General features: G+C 32.6%; 1 protein-coding gene across 1 annotated transcript in view; it reads left to right on the top strand.

The window, feature by feature from the left end:
- LOC111699534 (voltage-dependent T-type calcium channel subunit alpha-1G) overlaps window positions 1–21,928 on the top strand; it is a 134,506-nt gene that overhangs the window by 86,613 nt on the left and 25,965 nt on the right. The window contains exons 42-57 of the mRNA XM_023470236.1: window positions 2,427–2,559; window positions 5,311–5,399; window positions 8,294–8,340; window positions 8,700–8,758; window positions 8,934–8,982; window positions 10,652–10,744; window positions 11,107–11,175; window positions 11,899–12,024; window positions 12,544–12,640; window positions 14,927–15,032; window positions 16,376–16,441; window positions 17,178–17,349; window positions 17,548–17,683; window positions 19,170–19,185; window positions 20,392–20,471; window positions 20,887–20,943. Of these exons, the coding sequence (XP_023326004.1) occupies window positions 2,427–2,559; window positions 5,311–5,399; window positions 8,294–8,340; window positions 8,700–8,758; window positions 8,934–8,982; window positions 10,652–10,744; window positions 11,107–11,175; window positions 11,899–12,024; window positions 12,544–12,640; window positions 14,927–15,032; window positions 16,376–16,441; window positions 17,178–17,349; window positions 17,548–17,683; window positions 19,170–19,185; window positions 20,392–20,471; window positions 20,887–20,943 (1,395 nt within the window). The remainder of the gene's footprint in view (window positions 1–2,426; window positions 2,560–5,310; window positions 5,400–8,293; window positions 8,341–8,699; window positions 8,759–8,933; window positions 8,983–10,651; window positions 10,745–11,106; window positions 11,176–11,898; window positions 12,025–12,543; window positions 12,641–14,926; window positions 15,033–16,375; window positions 16,442–17,177; window positions 17,350–17,547; window positions 17,684–19,169; window positions 19,186–20,391; window positions 20,472–20,886; window positions 20,944–21,928) is intronic.

Genomic DNA, 21,928 nt, shown 5'->3' with positions numbered 1-21,928 from the left:
ACTGCCTGAGTCCTCAGGCACACTGCCTGAATGACTGCTTTTTCCTGTAACAAACTAAATCTTTGTTTTGACCCACTTCCACTTGTCAGATTTTGATAAAATTTAGCTTTTTGGAAAGCCTTTGACATAAGGAAACGAATTGCACAAGTTTTGCGAAAAAAAATTGCAAATATTTTGCAAACAACTTGTCACAGGAAATTTGCACATTTTTAGTTTTTCTTGATTAAAAATTAGGTTATTTAAAATTTTGCGAACATTTTTGCATATTTGAAATGGCATGGTTAAGGCCTTTTCAAAAATGTATAATTTTTCATTTTTGGGACAAATTTTTTTGCAAACATTTTTACTATAAAACTGGATTTTGCGAAAAAAAATTCAATTTTTGCAAATTTGCAAATTTTTTGCAGATTCTAAAAGTAGATCACAAGAGATTTCCAATGATGTATCATTTGTCATATTTGGACATCAAAATGGGCAAAAAATTTTAAATTCATAGTTTATAGGCTATCAGGGCGCTACGAATCCGTCTATTTTAACTTTTAATTGAAGCTCAATCTGTCAGTACTTTCTCTTCCATGAAACTAAAATTAAAATTTTTGCGGATTTACAATTTTGGTTACGTGGATATTCAACATTTATGAAAATCAAAACTTGTGGAGTCAATTTTTGTAATTCTGAGCATCTATATAGATATAAACCTGCCCTGCGATCATGTGAGGTCCCACACAAATTTGGACTCGACCAGTTCAGCCGGTTTGACGTTTTTGGATAAAAACATCCTGACAGACAAGCAAAGTAAATATAAATATATATATATATAGATGACTGATATTTCATAATTTCTATTGCTTATCAATAATAAGTAAAAAAGTAATAGATCTTTTCTGTAAAATTTGATTGATACAATGCTGTAGTAAACACAATTTATCTCAGAATTTTGAAAACAAACAAAAACGTAGAATATTTTCGGAGTCATTAAATTAAGGAAAGGTGTTTACCATATTATCCATACATATAAAGTAGTAATCTCTTTTTGTCTTTTTGGATGTCCGACCATAACTCATAACCATAAACCCCTGGACCGATTTGCGTAAAATTTTAATTGGGAACGCACGATAACCACGGGAATGTTAATTTGAGTTAAAACTGTCTGTAGAGTATAGATATGTCCAAGGTTATAATGCAAGGAAAGTTGATTGCAGTTGCGTATACCAATATTGGAATAAGTTCTCTCTGGGCGGAATTTGTATACAAGAATATATTGATCAGTGTTCGTTTAGTATCCGAGGAGGATAAATTAGCATTTAATTTAGAAAATTTTGATAATTCACTGAATAGTTCCCTATGACCAGAATATTTCATTGATTTTTATGTGAAAGATGGATCCCATGTCAGGCTGTGACATCCGTCTTGTGTTTACATTACCGCCCACAGACAGTACACTGCAGTACAAAAGATGCGTACATTTCTAAAATAGCTTTCCTTGCATTATAACCTTGGTACAGACTAATATCCAGTGTCATGTTATTCCTGAAATACATTAAACAATAAAAAAGCATTGTTATCACCAATATTTTTTGGAAAGAAAAACATAACTTTTCAGTTCTAAGATAATTTTGATAATATGTATAATAAAGTGGCCGTTAGCGAAACAATAAAAGGTTACAATGTGGTTCTTATCTCAATTTTAGATTTATTTTCATGAGATGCTGCATGACCCAAAAATTAAGAGAACTAAGATGATAAGCATTTTAATTTTTGTTAGCATTTAGACAAACTCATTTCAGGGGTTTGAGTTTATTTTAACTTAAACATGGTCTTTTCATTTATTCATCTGTGTCTTCACGAAAACTTCTTTTAAACGTACAACGTTTTAAAATAAACTTCTTTCAAATTTGAGACACTTAAACCAGGATGTGATCATGTAAGTAAAAAAAAAACCAACAACGAATTATTAGGGACTAATGCATAACTGAAAAATCGTTATGTGACAAAAATCTGTAATTAAGTACTTACGCATGTTTTATTTAATTGTGTGCATTTCCGATTTTCTTTCTTGTGAATAGCAACTTTACAAGCAGTAACAGAGCAGATCTTTTTCAGGGGCTAAAAATTAAACCTAAAATAAGATTGGATAATGGTTTAAAATACAATTTAGAGTTGATAATTGATAAGACTGTATGATACAACCAAATGAAGCTCAATTTGTTCTTTTAATATTGAACTAAGAAAAGAAATTTTATATGTACAAACTGTGTGTTTAAAACTATGAAAAGAATTTTATGGAAATCTTACAAATTAATATAATTCGTAATTTCAACCAAGATATTTCTATTAATTTCAAATAATCAAAAACAAAAAATGTTAAGAATCAGTAAATGATTATAAAGATAGTTAGTAAATACATATATCAAATATTTGTCTAGGATGATAAAAAGAGTTCGATAGGAAATTCTGAATCTAAAGATGAGGGAAGGATGGATTCCTTTGAGTCAGCTGCAGAACCGGTTCCAGTTCAAGGACAGCAAACTCACTACGCTAAGAGTAATCTCGTCAAAGGTAAACAAATTGTCCCATGTACTTCAGACCAGATCTAGAACCGGTTCCAGTTCAGTGACAGCAAACTCACTACGCTAAGAGTAATCTCGTCAAAGGTAAACACGTTGTTCCATGTACTTCAGACAAGATCTAGAACCGGTTCCAGTTCAGTGACAGCAAACTCACTACGCTAAGAGTAATCCTGTCAAAGGTAAACAACTTGTTCCTTGTACTTCAGACCAGGTCTAGAACCGGTTCTAGTTAAGGGACAGCAAACTCACTACGCTAAGAATAACTTTGTCAAATGAAAGGATTTAATGCAAGGAATGTTATTTCAGAAGTGTACAGATCTTTTGTACTGCAGTGTACTGTCTCTGGGCGGTAATGTAAACACAAGACGGATGTCAAAGACTGACATGGGATCCATCTTTTACATAAAAAAATCAATGAAATATTCTGGTCATAGGAAACTATTATGTGAATTATCAAAATTATCAAAATTTAATGCTTTTAATTTCCTTGAATACTAGACGAACACTGATGCATCTATTCTTGTTTACAAATTCCGCCCAAAAAGAACTGGTTTCAATGTTGTGCAGAGTATACACAACCGCAATTAACATTCCTTGCATTACACCCTTGGTCAAATGTAAGCTCGTTGTTCCATGTACTTCAGACCAGGTCTAGAACCAGTTCCAGTTCAAAGACAGTAAACTCAGATATTCTGAGAGTAACTTAATCAAAGGTTAACACATATGTTGCATGTATTACAGACCAGGTCTAGATCCAGTTCTAGTTCAAAGACAGTAAACTCAGATATGCTGAGAGTAACTTAATCAAAGGTAAGCACATATGTTGCATGTACTACAGACCAGATCTAGTACTGGTTCCAGTTCAGTGACAGTAAACTCAGATATGCTGAGAGTAACTTAATCAAAGGTAAGCACATATGTTCCATTTACTTCAGACCAGATCTAGTACTGGTTCCAGTTCAGTGACAGTAAACTCAGATATGCTGAGAGTAACTTAATCAAAGGTAAGCACATATGTTCCATGTACTTCAGACCAGATCTAGTACCGGTTCCAGTTCAGCGACAGCAAACTTAGATATGCTGAGAGTAACTTAATCAAAGGTAAGCACATATGTTACATGTACTACAGACCAGGTCTAGAACCGGTTCTAGTTCAGTGACAGCAAACTCAGATATGCTGAGAGTAACTTAATCAAAGGTAAGCATATATGTTACATGTACTACAGACCAGGTCTAGAACCGGTTCTAGTTCAGTGACAGCAAACTCAGATATGCTGAGAGTAACTTAATCAAAGGTAAGCATATATGTTCCATGTACTCCAGACCAGGTCTAGAACCGGTTCCAGTTCAGGGACAGAAAACTAAACTGCAGCTATAGGAGAAACTTCGTCAAAGTAAGCACATCGTTCCATGTACGACCTTCTTGCGCCTGCCCAGATCTGAATTGTTATTTTTCACTGGAAAATCAGAGACTGACAATTTAATTTTAAGTAACCCCAATTTTGTTTAGATTTTAATGTCCGATTAACCTTGTAAACTTTTATCTGAGGAAGATATCGTGTTTTAAGTTAGAAAGTGTTAAATTTGGATAATTCTAATCAGTGAATTTGTAAATCTCTTGGACAGTAAAATCATAATTTGAGATTACTTATTTTCAGTTGAAGGGAGTACTGCAAATCTGTTAAATTAATTTAGTAAACTTTTGTATCAATCTTTCATGAAAATTGTAAATAAAACTGTAAAAAAATCAGTTGAAAAAATCAACTCTATAAGTTTGGGGTTTTGTAGTCATTCCCGTCAGAACAAAAATTCTTTTTTCAAAGCAAAATGCTAGATTGTTAAGAAAATTCGAATATTGTGTTAAAAAGGTTGGCTGGATGCATAGTAATATTCAAGCCCAACGAATAATCCCAAGCTTAAAAGTAAAGTTCTAAATCTTGCATCTTTGACATTTACATAATTTCCATGCAGTTTGGTACTAAATTAGATTATAATTTCAGCTAAATTAGAAGAATTGTTTAATTTCAACTCAACAATTCAACGAGTGTCAAGTTTGAATTCAATATAAATTCTCATCTTTAATTTTGAGCTGGGTCCTACAGTGGTGAACTTTTAACTGAATATAACTTCTTTAACTTAACACCACCTATAGCATAATAAATTCACACAACTTTTAAATAGTCAACAAAATGATTCCAATGGAATTCAAGTTTTCACATTTAATTTTAATTCTCAAAAGTTTCCAGATTTTTCTAGTAAGGTCAATATACTACCTACTTAATTGTAATTCATACTTAATTGTCATTAGGTAATGGAAATTTGCCTAAATTGCATTTGGTCGAAATATTCATTTTCATAAGAAAATTACATTTGCTAAGAAATATCCAGGTTAAAATTTTTTGAATACAGTTTAAATTGTTAATCCATATTTTGGATTCAGATATCTACATTTTGCCTCCAGTGCAGCCTACACTTAGAAACAAATCAGATTTTGGAGAAAACAATTTTTTTTTACTTTTTCCTTACAAAGATTCATGGATTTAATTAAATCATCTGAAAAGAATCAATGATTTTATTCAAATCCCTTCTTCAAAGCGGATCATTAAAAAAAATGTTTTTTTTTTATCAAAATCATTTTCTAATGCAAATTCTTACACAGGTTCCTGAATTCTAAAGGAATACACTTTTAGAGCATATTCTCATAAAGGGATCTAAGATTTTATATTGCAATTATTTTCAGAGCAGATTCTAAGAAAAGGTTCAAGGATCCTGCCTCCTGGTACTCGACTTTGTAAACAATGTTCTACTTCTCTACAAAGTTTATTCAAGGTAAACATCATTATTATCATTTCTAGAAACCTCACATCCTAACTCAGGATTGACTGCAGCCCATAGGGCTACGTTTAGTGTAATCAATTTGAATTCATGAAGACGTTTGGGCCATTAATTCAACAATCTTTAAACTGACGGTAATTTCTATTATTATTTTTTATTTAAAATGCATCTATTGAAAATTAATTTTAAATTAGTAAAAGCTATAAAAAATATTTTGAAAATTTAATTTTTGAGCGCAGTCATCTTAAAATGTGAAATGTATCGCTTTGACATTTTATTGAGATACCATGAAACTTTGAGGTGATTTTTGTGGCTGCAGAGCAGAGTGTTGCTGGGTGGGGGGTACGAGCAAGCTCTAAATTATGCTAAAAGGGGGAAAGTAATAGTTCATATATATTGGCTAATTTTTAAAGAAATACATTATCTTTATTACTAAATTGTTAGAAAAATATACAACTAAAAATCACCAAACCTCTTTCTGTTTAAACACTTTTGATTCATTTAGTTTTAGCATTTCATCTAGTTTTAATGGCAGGCCATATTATATTTTCCTAATATATGTCTGCCTATTGTTTAATCATATTTTTTTTGTCTGAAATTCTGTAAATGATTTATTCACACAGCTCCTCTAATTTGAAATTATAAACTCAAACATTCAACAAATTGAATATCATTATTTTCCATTTGAGAGTTAAACTTTTGTGTAAATAGTAATAGTCGGCTTAATAAAAGATTGAACTTGATTTGAGATTTTACTCACAATTTACTGACAATGAAGAAATGACTCAAAAGAAGTATTCAGTTTTAAGATTGTACTTAAACTATAGATAATAAGATACAAAAGACAACTAATGAAATCATATTGTTCGTCGATTTACTGGGCCATACTCAAGGATCTACTTTATAATCAAACATGATAGGGATTTTAAGATTTACTATTGAGTCTTTGCCACAAACTCTGATTTTCTAATCCCTATCTTTGCGACCCACTGTCATAAAACAAACCAACACAGATTAACAGTTTATATAGGAAGATTTAGTGATTTTCTGAAATCAGGTTTTTAAGACGCTTTAGTTCTTATAATTTATTTGTTCTTTTTTTCAGCTGAACTCTGTATAACAGGTTGCAAATTTCCACGCAAAAATCGATGTGAATTTTGCCAATAACTTCTTGAAATCCGAAATTAAAAAAATAGCTTTAATATTCTATACTGTACAAGCGTAGGGCTCCAAAAAAGTATCAGTGAGTTAGTAAGGTAAGATCAAAGACTAAAGTCGACCCAGTCTTCAAAATTGATGCAATTTTTCTTCTCAGTCTGGATCTATGTACACGTGTTGATAGAAAACTGAAAGTTGTAAATGCCTGTGTTGCTTGTTCTAAAGTATACTCATTTATTCACAGTGCTATCCACACAACAATATTTATGCAGGCGAGGGCATTAACCTCACAATTGAAACATTTTGCAGTCTTAACATTTTTCATAATTTGTAATTTAGAGATATATCCATCTAAACTTTTTTTCATCAGGCAATTGGCATTGAACAGAAGGATTGAATCTTTTGTTTCGAATTTTTATGTAATGCTTTTTAAAGAATTGTTCCACGGCTTTGTTAAAAACTTGAAGAGTTGGTGAATGAAACAGAAAACAGATTACTTGTTAAGAATGTATACATTACCTGTATACATTAACATCAAACATTACTTTTTCTAATAGTTTTACTCTTTAACTTTACTAGATGTCGGAATGTCCCAGTTGCAGCTGTAGATTAAGTTGCAGCTGTAGATTAAGTTGCAGCTGTAGATTAAGTTGCACGCATAATTGGATTTCATCAACAACAATTACTCAATTATAATACAATGTTTAGATAAAGGCAAGAATACCTATAAATGATTCACCGACAAAAGGTCAAACGACACAGGGTCAAACGACAAAGGGTCAAACGACTCAGGGTCAAACGACAAAGGGTCAAATAACAAAGGGTCAAAAGTGCGACAAAGGGTCAAACGACAAAAGGACAAAATGATAAAAATATTTTTTGATTTGAATCATAGGAAACTCGCAACCCTCCTATCAATTTTGTACATGGATCTTATATGTTAGAGATGGATATAATTGACCATGTGGCCGCAGCGCTCGGCCCCCTAGCCTGTCCTAGCCGCAGCGCTTGACCCAGAAAGTGTCTTAACTAACCTAACCCGTGGCCTCAGCGCTCGGCCCCCTAGCCTGTCCTAGCCGCAGCGCTCGGCCCAGCAAGTGTCTTAACCTAACCTAACCCTAAATAATAATAAATAAATATTAACTGTAACAGATGTCAAAATTAAAAAAAATTTTGCCCCTTTGTCGCATTTTTTGACTCTATGTCGTTTTACCCTTTGTCGTTTGACCCAGTGTCGTTTGACCCAGTGTCGTTTGACCCTTTGTCGGTGAACCCTTTATATAATACAATGTCTAGATAAAGGCAGGAATACCTTTATATGCATGAACCTTGGTCTCGTGTATTTAGACAAGTGATTTTTTTATTATGTTCATGAACTGTTAGAAAAATTAACAAATCGGACAGTCTCATTAAATAGTTTTTAATTAAGAACTGAACTTTTATTTTTTTCATTCGTTAATGAATGAAGTTTCCGTTTTCCTTCAGGAGGTAACGGTCTATAGTCATTAATTGCTTTCACTATTAACAGTCGGTAGGTTTTAAGCGAGAGAATTGTGCATCTTTACAATTTATGGTTTTAGGATGAAATTTGCATCGGCTTGGGTTGCTTAATTGGAATATTTTCGGAGGTGTCTGGAAAATTTTTCGCAATTGCTGATAACATGGCGTAGACAAGATAAGAGCAAACAAGACTTATCATTTTTTTTTTTTTAATTTCTTCATATATTTAGGAAGGTGGCAGACCTGGGATACCAAGACGATCTCCTAAAATGTCAAAGTAAGCTTTTATACCTCTAACTTGAATTCGATAGTTATAAAGCTATAGATATATGCAATTATAGAGCCTAGAGATATGCAATTATAGAGTCTATAGATATGCAATTATAGAGTCTAGAAATATGCAATTATAGAGTCTAGAGATATGCAATTATAGAGTCTAGAGATATGCAATTATAGAGTCTATAGATATGCAATTATAGAGTCTAGAGATATGCAATTATAGAGTATATAGATATGCAATTATAGAGTCTAGAGATATGCAATTATAGAGTCTATAGATATGCAATTATAGGGTCTATAGATATGCAATTAACGAGTCTATGGATATGCAATTAACATGGCGTAATGTTTAATTAGGAGTATGAGAGAGAATCTAATGAACAGTGTACTAGAGATTGGAATGGAAACAACAATAGGTAAACATCCGAACAGTACAGTATATTGCAGTACATTAATGCATCTCAATATATTCCTGTGATACTTTTCCCCTTACTACAATATACTTGCTTTACAAGTCAGCGCACTGTGGTAAATTGAAGTAAACTGTTGTATCATGCAGTACACTGCAGTACACTTGTTTATTTTTTATAGTTGTGCCCTGTACTTACTGTGGGGACAAGAAGGATCTAATGGCAGCACGGTAATCATGATATATTAAATAGATTTTTAAAATATTTTTTTTTTTTAATTGGAATTTTGTGATATCATCTATACCTTTTTATACTTCGTAACAGTTGTTGTTATCTTACGAACTAGCTGAAGGGTCCGGCGTTGCCTGTGGAATTTTTTAAAATCGAATTTTAAAAGAGAAAAATTTGGATTTAAAAAAAAAAAACAATTTTCTGCCTATGTTACCCCCGGGGCACCCATGGGTTCCCTAAAAATGCAGCTCATTCAGTCCAGCCATTTCGCCAACTAAAGGGATTATTTGTACCAAATATCATGGAATTATGATATTCTTTAAAACTGCAGTACGTTGTAAACTTAGACATAATGACATTATTCATTGAAACTTCGTTTTAGTTGAATACTTAACACGATTAGCTTAAATCATCCGACATACTTAAATTACGCTAAATTGTGCAGAGATAGATTAACTATTCTCTCTAATCCTTTAAATATGTATATTAAAATTTTAATTTGCCATACATACGTAATACGTGACATAATATATTAAATAAAGTAAGTTGATTGAGACTCTGCTTTGATTAAGGTATTAGAAGTAATTTGGGTTTGTTGAAACATACAAGTGTAAATCATACCTTGAGTATTGGTATTGATCTATTGATTGCTAGTGTCTGTATTGACATCGATAGCTAACGAGATTCCTCCCTGTATAGTGGTTTTGATTAGTCACTGGAATGTAGCCGTGTGGATCGTGTCCAAGTTAACACTTATCAATTCATTGCTAGTGTCTGTATTGACATCAGTAGCTAATGAGATTGTGACCTGTATAGTGGCGTTGATTAGTCACAGGATTGTAGTCGTGTGGATAGTGTCCTGATTGAGACATTGATCAAATTGAATCATCCCTTTCATTTGGGATCGATATTTATATATAGCTTTTTGATAGCTACACTTGTGTCCTTTTGTGGCATTTAGAGCCTGGCATTCTGTCCTGGTAGAACACTCTATTAGAAGCTGGATTTTGATAGCTACGCTTGTGTCCCTATGTGGGATTTAGAGCGTGGGATGCAGTCCTGGTTAAGTTTGATAGCGGACGGATTGTACCTGGATAGATAAGTTTCAAGACCTTGTTTACTACACCAGTACCTCTTAAATGACAAGAAAAAAAAAAACTTTGATTAATGTTATTAGTAGGATGCATCAACATTCAACAGTGGTCATTCGGTATAATTAGTTTTAAGCTAAATTTTAATATGAAGCATCAGAAATTAAATTTCCTGGAAATTGGGATTGATTTGCAAAAACCAGGTTCAAGACATTTTTATAAAATGGGAAAAATAAAATTTAGTTAAGATTATTATTATTTATTAAAGATTTATTCACACACAAAGATATAAATACCTATATAAATGGTGTAGTTTAAATTTGTTTAAATAAATAAATATAAATAATAATAATAAATCGGTTGCAGTCTGAAATCGGGCATTGCGAGGTTTTGTGATTTTTTTTCTGGCGTCGCGCTGTCCTTTGAAGTTTGTTTTGTGTTTGTATATGTCAATGAGCAATGGTTTTTTCAAGTTGGAAAATTTTAAATGGCGCCGTATATAATTCTTTAATGATTTCATTATTTTGATGATTATATTTTCAGTTATCTATAAATAACTATTAATATTTATGGACAGGGTTGTGCAAAAAGAGGAAGTTGAAACAAACCCTGCATTTGCGGAGTTTCGAGCTCATAGCAGAATAGATTCAGAGACAACAGGGCCTTATAGGTAATTAATCAGAGACAACAGGACCATAAAGGTAATTTAACAGAGACAACAGGACCTTATAAGTAATTGATCAGAGACAACAGGACCATATAGGTAATTTAACAGAGACAACAGGACCATATAGGTAATTAATCAGAGACAACAGGACCATATAGGTAGACAACATGACCATATAGGTAATTAATCAGAGACAACAGGACCATATAGGTAATTAATCAGAGACAACAGGACCATATAGGTATTTAATTAGAGACAACTGGACCACATAGGTAATTAATCAGAGACAACAGGACCATATAGGTATTTAATTAGAGACAACAGAAAACTTGTGGTTTTGATAATACTAATTTATAATTATTTAGACGAATATCTCGAGGTTCTGGACGCAAATCTTCCAACTGTCTTAGCTCAAGCTCTCAGGATAGTTTAAGGTGCACTTTACTGCATTTATAAACAAGTTCTGCAATATATCTGCAACCTTAATTGCAGTTGGTCGAGGCAATGAAAGTAATTTAAAAGATTACCAGGGGGTTAGCCGACTTCCTCTTTAATACATATTTTGAATTGTTATATTTGTTCTTCTTATTTACATTATAAAAAAATTGGTGTACCCTTGAAGAAAGCCTTAGCTTTGTTTTCAAGCAGCCCAAAGTTTTCAAAGATGTTTGCAAGTATAAAAATTAAAAAACTGTAAGCATAACTTCAAGTAATTATTAATTTCAAATAATAATAATAATAGGAGCAAACTTGAGTTTCTCAAACTTCTCTGGGATTTCGTTGTTTTCAGATTTGTTGCGTATTTATTGAAACTTGAATATGATCTGTTTAATACTACGAATATTATACGAATCTTACATATACGTTTTGTATAATTTTGACACAGTTTTATATCAATTTCTCGAGAAAGGAACATCAGAGAGAACTCTCGTATGTCTCAATCCAATCCTGAGATTCTCAGGTTTTAGCCAATACCCCCTTTCATTCCCTTTAAGGTTTTTAAGGGTATCGTTGTAAATCGGGAATCGCCATTTTTACCTGGAGGATCACTTTAAGGTTGCCTCTAGAATCAGAATGAGGTTCAGATAATAGATTTGACGTAGTTTGCCCTCCCTCCCTCGTTTCGTTGCAACCCACTATTTTTTGTTAATTTTCAGAAATAACTCGTCTGTGAACAAGAAGAAGAGTAAAAAAGGATTTGTAAAAGATTTTACAAATAATAATCTAGCTGGGACTCCACCCACTCCCCCTCCAGGATTCCAGGATTCTACCATTCTAGCCAGGTATACAGAGGAAATGAGTCTTTGTAACAAACTCTGATTTTCTAAACCCCACATCTTTGAAACCCAATATTGTAGAACTTAGATGTGTCAAGCTATGAATTTTATTAGTTCAAATAACCTAACTTTGAAATATCAAATTGTTACAGTTAAAAATGGGCATCGTTTTGTGAATGAACGAAATTTTTGAAAGCAAACAATACTTTTGGTTAACGATTATGTCGTTCAGAAAAAATAAAAAATAAAAGTAAAGAATTTATATTTTCACTTAGACTTAGACAATCGTATTGTATTTTTAAAATGAATATGCTACAATAAAGTATAAGTAAGTTGTTAAGGTAAAACCAACTGCCAAGGTGGTGTTACACTTTAAAGTCTAGGCTGTCTAAAACGTTGATGGCTAATTTTTAGAGTTGTCTAAATCTCTGTGACTTATGTAGAAGTCGGATTTTAAACGACTAAAATGCAGTGTAATGTTATAAACATCTACTTTGTAAATAAATTGTGGCTCTTAATATCTAGGATCCAGAAAGTACTGAAGGACCGTGAGGCCTACTCCCTGTATATTTTTAAACCTGAAGACAAGATTAGAACGTTCTGTCAAGATCTTACATCCAAGGTAGATTTAAGGCTTTGCTGGAAATACAGGGTGTTCCATTTAATTTTATAATTTAGAGATAATCAAATAAAATATTGAATGAAAAAAGGTTTCATACCGTAATCAAAACTTCTTTAAAGGGAGTGACCGCGTATTAACATGATAGTCGAGCTCAGAGTGCAGTATTGTAGAGAAATTCTGTAGGATTCATTTGAGACCTATATGACGTTTATACGATGTAAAATTGTTCAGCGAGAGCGAAAATTCCATCTTTAAAATCCTCCTTGGCGCCCACCTGCCCTGTAGGTAGTGGCGCGCCTGCAGTTGGTGGTGCGGCATGTTTGCAATGCCACCACCTGCAGGGCAGACATGCCCCGCCACTACCTGTAGGGCAGACATGCCGCGCCACGACCTGTAGGGCGGACATGATGCGCCACTACCTGTAGGGCAGACATGCCGCGCTACTACCTGTAGGGCAGACATGCCACGCCACATACGTGTAGGGCTGACATGCCGCGACACTACCTGTAGTGTAGACATGCCACGCCACTACCTGTAGGGCAGACATGCCGGGCTACTACCTTAGGGCAGACATGCCGCGCCACTACCTGTAGGGCAGACATGCCGCGCCACTACCAGTATGGCAGACATGCCGCGCCACTACATGTAGGGCAGACATGACGCGCCACTACCTGTAGGGCAGACATGCCGCGCCACTACCTGTAGGGCAGACATGCTGCACCACTGCATGTAAAGCAGACATGCCGCGCCACTAACTGTATGGCTGGCATGCCAGCCAACTCCCTGCAGGCTAGGCGGGCGACAAGGAGGATTGAAAGATCAGATTTTCGCTCTTGCTGAACAATTTTACACCAAATATACGTCGTACAGGTAATGAAAGGCCTCATTGAGGCCAGTTTTTAAACATTCAAAGTTTTTTGGTGAACGCTTCACAGGAATGTGAGATTCAAATCCTATTTCAAAACTGCATGCTAGACAAGTTTGATTTTATTACCCACTTCCCCTCTTTTTAAATTTGAGAAGAATCTCCTTCCGAGTTTAAACTTCAAGCTGGATGATTTGACAAGCAATTTCACACAAACTTTCAAATAATAAGATAATTCTAATGATTCAAGATATTAAACAAATTGTTTTCTCGAACAAATCAATAAAATCATTCTCCGCTTTCCTTTTCAAAAAATGGTGTTGGTCAATATCTTTGATTAGAGTAAATTTTTTTTTGTAAAATAACGAACTTGTCTATAATGTAATTTCAAAATAGAATTTTCATCTCAGTTTCTTGGGCAGGCTTTTAAAGGCCTAAATACTTTAAATTTTTAAAAACGGGCCTCAAAACGATGCCCATCTGTACTATATGGGTTTCAATTCAAGAGAATCCTAAAAAATGTCTCTTCAATTCTGCAGTCTCAGTTCAACTACCATGTTGACGCGGTCACTCCCTTTAAAATAAAATTTTAATCGTTTCTTATTTTACCTATTTTTAACAAAGAATTCACATTAAATATCATAATAGTCATATTAAATGGTACACACTGTATGTATATCAACATATTCGGTTATCAACATATTCGGTTATCAACATATACGGTTATCAACATATTCGGTTATCAAGGTATCAACTACTGCAGTTCACTGCAAACTATAAGTCAGGAGGAGAAGGTCAAAGTTATCCTACAGTACTGTACAAATTTATCCTACAGTACTGTACAAATTTATCCTACAGTACTGTACAAATTTATCCTACAGTACTGTACAAATTTATCCTACAGTACTGTACAAATTCAATTCATTTTGGTTCTTCTCAAAACCCTTTCCGAAAGAGTAGATATAAGGATTTGTGTCGTTGCCACATGTTCAGTTTTTGTAACACCTATATCTTTGCAACCTTATGATGTAAACCTTTGATATTTCAAACTTACATTATTTGATCTAACAGAATTCAAAGTTTGAAATATTAAAGGTCTACGACATTGGGTTGCAACGATATTGAATTTAGAAAATCAGAGTTTGTGGCAAAAACTCAATTCCTTTAAAACATATAAGATTTCAATCGTACTTGAGCTCCAAATAAAGTTTAATAACTTTTCTTTATTTAAAAATCTTTAGAAAGATCTTCATTTGCACTAAAAGTCGGTTTCATGCCATTTATAGAAAATAGAAAAAAAAACATCAAAAGGAGGACAACGTTTAATTTTTTTTGAATTGATTAAATGTTGAACGCTTAAAATAAATAATAACGCTTTTAATTTTAAGATGTTTCTGATCAACTATGCCTCCTTATTGTAGGGTTGGTTTGATTTTGTTATCCTCGTGTTTATATCTGCCAACTGTATTACCTTGGCTATGGAGAGACCCAACATACCTCCTTGGTCCTTGGAGAGAAGTATTCTAGGAATATTTTTATCTTTAAACAACAATTCTTTATTTTTTTAGTAAACAGAGTTGGGAGTGGAAAATAATAAATCCATGTTTCTGTTGGCATTCTTATCAATATAATGATAAAGATCTTCAATATTTAAGCTTTGGTTTCTGTTAATTTTAACAAGAAACAAAGACAAACATTTACATATGCATCAAAAAGAAGCTAAGGGGAAATTGTTCTTCTTTTTATTACAATTATTTTAGAAGATTCATGTATAGATAATACTGTTAAATATAATACGATATGCAATTGTTCAGGTTTATTTGTCGTAATAATTTTTTTTGAACGGAGGGGGGGGGGTTAACAGCTTCATGGGATAAGATGTGTATTAAATATAAATATTGTAGATGTATAATTCGATTCCATTTGCACTCTGTCGTTTCAGAGTTATATATATTTACCCTAAAAATTATGTGTCTTTTTTCAAGAGGGGAGGGGGAGGAGTAATGGCTAATTTTGTTCCCTTTTAATTTCACACCCGTGATGTGTTCCCAAAGTTCCTGGGTTCAGCTTTTGTAGACTTTTTATTTAGCTTCTCACCTTGCTTGTTTTTTTTTTTTACTTAATATTTATTAGTCATCGTGGAATTTGTAGTCTCTAGGGGGTATCATAGATTAACAAATTATCCAACATTTCCCCGTTAAAATTTATCTTTTTATTTATTTATCTATGCTATGTAGAATACCTATCGATATATCAGATAAATATTGGAGAATATATAAATTTTATATTTATTTATCTATATATCTATATATATCTATATAATAAAGCTCTTCGCTCATATATATATGTCAGCTATATCCGGCCAAACGACTGGACCGAATGGGGTGAAATGTTTTGAGGAAACCCATGGGTACTCGAAGGTTAACATAGGCTTAAAAAAATTCAATTTTTTTTGCTCAAAAATTGGATTTTTTAAAATTTAATTTTTTTTTATTTCCACTGGTAATGCCGGACACTTCAGACTGTCTATTTATATTTTTTATCCATGCTTGCAGAATACCTGAGTTGGGAACTAATGTGTTGGATACCCATACTCCTGATCCACAGATCCCGATATCAAATTTGGACATTTTTAATTTGAGGATCAAAACTAATTTCTTAATTTCAGGAAACGATTACCGTGCTAGATATCGAATGAAGATTAGATTAATCTGTAGATTAACAAAAGATCGACACCAAGCATTGATCTCGATATTCACATTAATACAAAAGTTCTCAGCTCTGGATATAGATAAATATTGAAGAATATTTATCTATATATTTATTTTTCAATATTGATTGTTGATAAAGATAACTAATTATGATATTAGATCTACTGAACAATATATTTACTGTCGTATTCGCTATCGAGATGGGTCTAAAGGCAGTAGCTGCAGGTATATTATTATAACAGTCATCGTCGCTTATATTAATACAATGAAGACTTTAGATTTAAATTTTGATTTATATCAAGCTTTTAAACCATATAAATGCACATAAACATGGAAACAAAGAGAAATTGTCAACTAAAATCCTCTTTAATTACTTGTAAACTTGTAATTCGAAGAAAGCTTGCTAAGAATTAAAACTTAAATGCAAATTCGTCATCATTGTATTGATATAATCGCCGACCATTGTATATAAATAGAATGATAATATAAAAAAGAAGAGGAGTCCCTGGGTCTATTTACATTTTAAGTGAAGTAACCACTCTCAACTAAAACACATTATTTCTTCTGTAATTTTACTGCAAATTACTGTTGTACCCACCAAAGAACGATAGTTTAGGGTGTTTCAGGATAGTTCTATAACTAGGTTTATTCTAAGCAAGCGACAGCCTTGTCAGGGTTTATATTAAACTTGCTTCTAAGCTTGAGGTTAAGACGGTTAAATTCAATTGAAATTACTGGTACAACTGTGTGACCTCGTTACTCCTCTAGTTCCGATTTTACGCAGAAGTATATAAAAAGAAATTATTTGGTTACATGATATGAATTCAAAACTTTTATGTTCTTCTCTTTTATAAGAGGAGTTATATGATAAAAACATGTAAGGTTTCGATCTTATACGTACATTTTACTTTAGTTTGACGAGGTTTCAAGTTGCAGGATTTCTAATATTTCTCATATCTAGGACTTGTTTATGGAGAGGAGAGCTACTTCTCCTCTGGGTGGAATAGAATGGATGGAACCTTAGTGTTAATATCTCTAATAGATGCTGCAATAACTGTCATAGCTGGAAAAACTAGCAAAATATTCGGTATGTTGAGGGTCTTTAGGCTGGTCAGAGCGCTTAGACCTCTAAGGTAACTATTTAAGAAAGGAATTGAGTGTTTGCCACGAACTCTGATTTTCTAATCCCTATATCTTTGCAACCCTAGTTACCATAAATATAAATTCTGTTGGATCAAATAATCTAAGTTTGAAATATAAAATGTTTACACTATCAAGTTGAAAATATATAGCAATTAGATCACATTTTATTTAGATTCTTGTATTTCTAGGGTGATAAACCGAGCCCCAGGTTTGAAGCTGGTTGTTCAGACCCTGCTCTCTTCCTTGAAACCTATCGGTAATATTGTTCTCATCTGTTGCACTTTCTTCATCATCTTCGGCATTCTAGGAGTTCAACTCTTTAAGGTATATATTACATCGGGGACTATTATTCCAAGCGGGCCAATTCACAACGGTACTCTTTACACCTTTATCTGATCAATACATTGGAAAGTCGTTTTCAAGTCAAGAAATGATTTATGTTTTATGATTTCCTCCATTTACTAAATTTACTAAAGCATAAATTCACAAGTCGGTTTATGGAGATGCACTACGATCGAAAATAATCTATTTAAAAAGAGAATAACATGGATATATTAGTAATAAAGGACTCGCTGGAAATATCATCTTCAAACCCCATAACATTATTGCGGTGTATTATGGTTCAGAATCAGGGGAATATGTATTTTCATTCTACTTTGCTCCTCCAAAATGTAGATTGATCAATTGATGCAAGCTTTAATTTCATAAGTTTAGATTCTTCATTCTGTATCATCCGCAAAATTGAGAATTTCTAACTTTATCAAAGCCAAGTTTTTTTTGAAAAGTAACGCATTAAAAACAGAATAAAGTGCAAGGGATTTGGGAACAATCAAAAATAACTGAAAACTCGTCTCAACATCTTATTTTCAAATCCCTATAGTTTTGAAACCTGATGTTTAAATATTTTGATATTAATTCTAAACTCGATAAAATAGTTAAAGTTTAAAATATTTAAGGTTGAATCGTCAGATAGCAAAGATATCGTTGTGGGAAAATTAAGTTTGTGACGATTGTTAAAGGGACTGTAAGCGTAATTTCAAGTGATCCTCCATGCAAAAAGGACAATACTCCGATTCACAACGGTACTGCCTTCTTCTTTAAATGATAGGTCATTTGAAATATGCTTACAGTCCCTTTAATTCCTTCAATACAAACCTATAGTATTTTTCTGTGAGAAAACTCAATAGAAGAAAATGAGAAAAATCTGTTTTGATAAACAATAATAAGAATAGAAGAGCGATTGGGCGAACAAAGCTGACAAATATTTGGTAAAAAATGAGAGAAAATGAGAAAAATTTCTTTTCCACAATGATCGCTTCCGCTTCCGCCATTTCATCGCGCGGAATTGCGCTATAATTGCGAACAAGGAAGCAATTAGATATTCGCGGAATTGCGCGGATTGCGTTCCACGGAATTGCTTTTCCATCTAAAAGTCGATAATTTAAACAGTTTTGAAATTTTAAAGTTTCTTATGATTAATCTACTAATTAACAATTAATTTGATACATTTTTTATTTGTCAACATTGGGTCAACATTGAAATGGAAACTTTTTTTGGTTAAAATTGTAAGGTTCGTTTAATCAAAATCAGATAATTTGCTACACTGAGAACTCTGCAGATGGTATTGGAAGACAACATTGCAGTGTATTTGATGTCGTTACAAAGAAAAATTTAATTATTAACTTATTAGATCCCTATTTCAGTTAAATTGATCTGCTTAAGTCTAAAATTTTATCTTCCAATGCCTCAGGTTTCTGGTTATCATGCTGCATATGAATATCATGAAATATAAGATTATGTTTAAATTCAGGTTTTGAGACTGAAATGTAAGTAAAGTTCAGTTTATTGTTTGCCACTACCAAATTTAATTTTTTTTTGAACAGAATTGCGCAATAATTAATTGCATTTATTGCGTGCCATAAGGTTTTAATTGAATATTATTTAAAAATTGAAACACAAACGCAAGAAAATTGGACGGAATTGGGCGCTATAGCGCGCAGTTTATTGCACGCAATTATTACGGAAGCGTTTAGTAGATTAATATAAATATGTCTGACATCCTTCATCAGTCCAAGGTTTAAAGATTACCATTGTGAATCCTTCATTAATCCAAGGTTTAAAGATTACCATTGTGAATGCTTCATTAGTCCAAGGTTTAAAGGTTACCATTGTGAATCCTTCATTAGTCCAAGGTTTAAAGGTTACCATTGTGAATCCTTCATTAGTCTAAGGTTTAAAGGTAACAATTGTGAATCCTTCTTTAGTCCAAGGTTTAAGGGGTACCATTGTGAATCCTTCATTAGTCCAGGGTTTAAAGGTTACCATTGTGAATCCTTCATTAGTCCAAGGTTTAAAGGTTACCATTGTGAATCCTTCATTAGTTAAAGGTTTAAGGGGCACCATTGTGAATCCTTCATTAGTCCAAGGTTTAAGGGGTACCATTGTGAATCTGGGATAAGAACATTACCGTGGGTCTAATGAGTTGATTAGACATTTGTAAAGCCACTAAGCAGAGATTACTACTTCATAAACCCAGTGATCTCAATGCTCATTGTTACTCCCGCTGTTTACCCGGGTTTGGTCATGAATCCGGTTTTAGATATTTTTTTCTTTAAAAGTGTACCCACTCAGTTTAGAATCTGAAAACCAAGAAGAACATTCTGAGTTCCCCAATCAAAATTTAAGATAAATCAGTCATGGGGTCCATTATGAATGATTAGACATCCAAACAATACAGACAAACAGAGAATACTACTTTACATATATAAAGTTGATGAGTTCGTGTTAGATTAAAATATGCGTCTCCTGCAAGAAATCGTTGCTGATTCTCAATATTTGGAGTTTTTGGTTGACAACCTACCTCGTTAGCATTTGATATTCTTATATCGAATATAACTAGCTTCTAGATGCTAGACACTGCTGACATTCATAATATAATATATAATATAATATAATGTATATACATATTTATAAAAAGTTGTATTGTCTAAAGATTGGTAGAACCAATAAAATATTGAAAAATTATTTGGTAGGGAACCGATGGCTGAATCAGAAGTACAATTTTGATAATCTTGGGCATGCCTTGATGTCACTTTTTGTTCTCTCATCTAAGGTATTTTTTAATAGTGGTTTTAGTCTTTCACTTAAAATATTTTTTTTTTCTTTATGAAGGTGGACCTTTTCAAAAACATCACATCTTTTTTATAATCAGAATCGTCCCCCTTACTGAAAAGGTTTTTATTTGGCAATTTGAGGAGTTACTTAATATTCTATTTTTAGGGGTTCAGAATTCAAAATTTTCCCACAAGCCACTTCATTTAGACTAAAAGAAAAGTCAAATTTATACGAAAATACTGGTACAATTTTGTGACCTTGTAATTCATCCAGTTTTGATATAAGCTCAATTAGAAACAAATTATGTATTCAGAAAGAGAAGCAGCTTTGTGTTATGATTGATAATAGTAAATTTACTTTAGTTTGAAGTGAAACATTGTTTCAAAAATGATTGCCAATGATAATGTGTTTAGGATGGCTGGGTGGATATAATGTATCATGGTCTTGATGCTACAGGAGTGGATATGCAGGTAATTTGACTCAAAATTGTGCAAACAAATTTTGAATAAGGTTGTTTTGATTTTGAATATTCGTATGTTTTCCCCATTTACTAAATCTTTTTGGAGGTGGACAAATTATAATATGTAAAACTTGTTTTACATTATATTGAAATTTATTTTAGGAATATTCAAGTTTTTTGTAAAAATTCTTATGAAAAAGCAATTATGTACAGGGTGAGTCAAAAAAAGTGTGATTTGCGGCGCCTGGTGCAAAATTGTACCCATTTTTGTGCAACTCTCCTGTATGGTGTTTTTTCAATATTTTTTGAAAATTTGTAGTTTTTTTAGTACTTCAATGGCCCAAAAAAAAATCTGCGAACCTTTTTTCTCTCAAAATCAAAAATTCAGAAAAACAAAAATGTGTAAATAAATTGTTTTTTATCGAAATCTAAAATTTTAAAAAGATTAAATCACAGAATCTCAGAAAATTTGCAAAATTGTAATTAGAAAATTCGCAATTTTTAGTTCTGGTATATTTTTTACGGAAATATTGTTTTCAATGGTTCTTAAGGTTTCATACTTTAGAATATACTAAGAAGAAAGGAACTAGAGAATTTAAATAACTTTTCCTTAAAAATTAGACCAGAACTAAAAATTGCGAATTTTCTTATTACAATTTTGCGAATTTTCTTTGATTCTGTGATTCAACCTTTTAAAATTTTAGATTTTGATAGAAATAATTTAAATACACATTTTTGCTTTTCTGAATTTTTGATTTTGAGAGAAAAAAAGGTTCGCGGATTTTTTTTTGGGCCATTAGAGTACTAAAAAAAATTACAAATTTTCAAAAAATATTGAAAAAACACCATACAGGAGAGTTGCACAAAAAAGTACAATTTTGCACCAGGCACCGCAAATCACACTTTTTTTTTGACTCACCCTGTATGTTTATCTAAACCTTTATTTGCGGAAATGTTTTCAAGTGTAAAACAAACTCTCTAAATGTATAACCGTT

The sequence above is a fragment of the Eurytemora carolleeae genome, unplaced genomic scaffold (assembly GCF_000591075.1).
Source record: "Eurytemora carolleeae unplaced genomic scaffold, Eaff_2.0 scaffold123, whole genome shotgun sequence".
Classification (NCBI taxonomy): Eukaryota; Metazoa; Arthropoda; class Copepoda; order Calanoida; family Temoridae; genus Eurytemora; species Eurytemora carolleeae.
The sequence above is the reverse complement of the archived record's forward strand: the minus strand, read 5'-3'. Positions and strand labels throughout refer to the sequence as shown.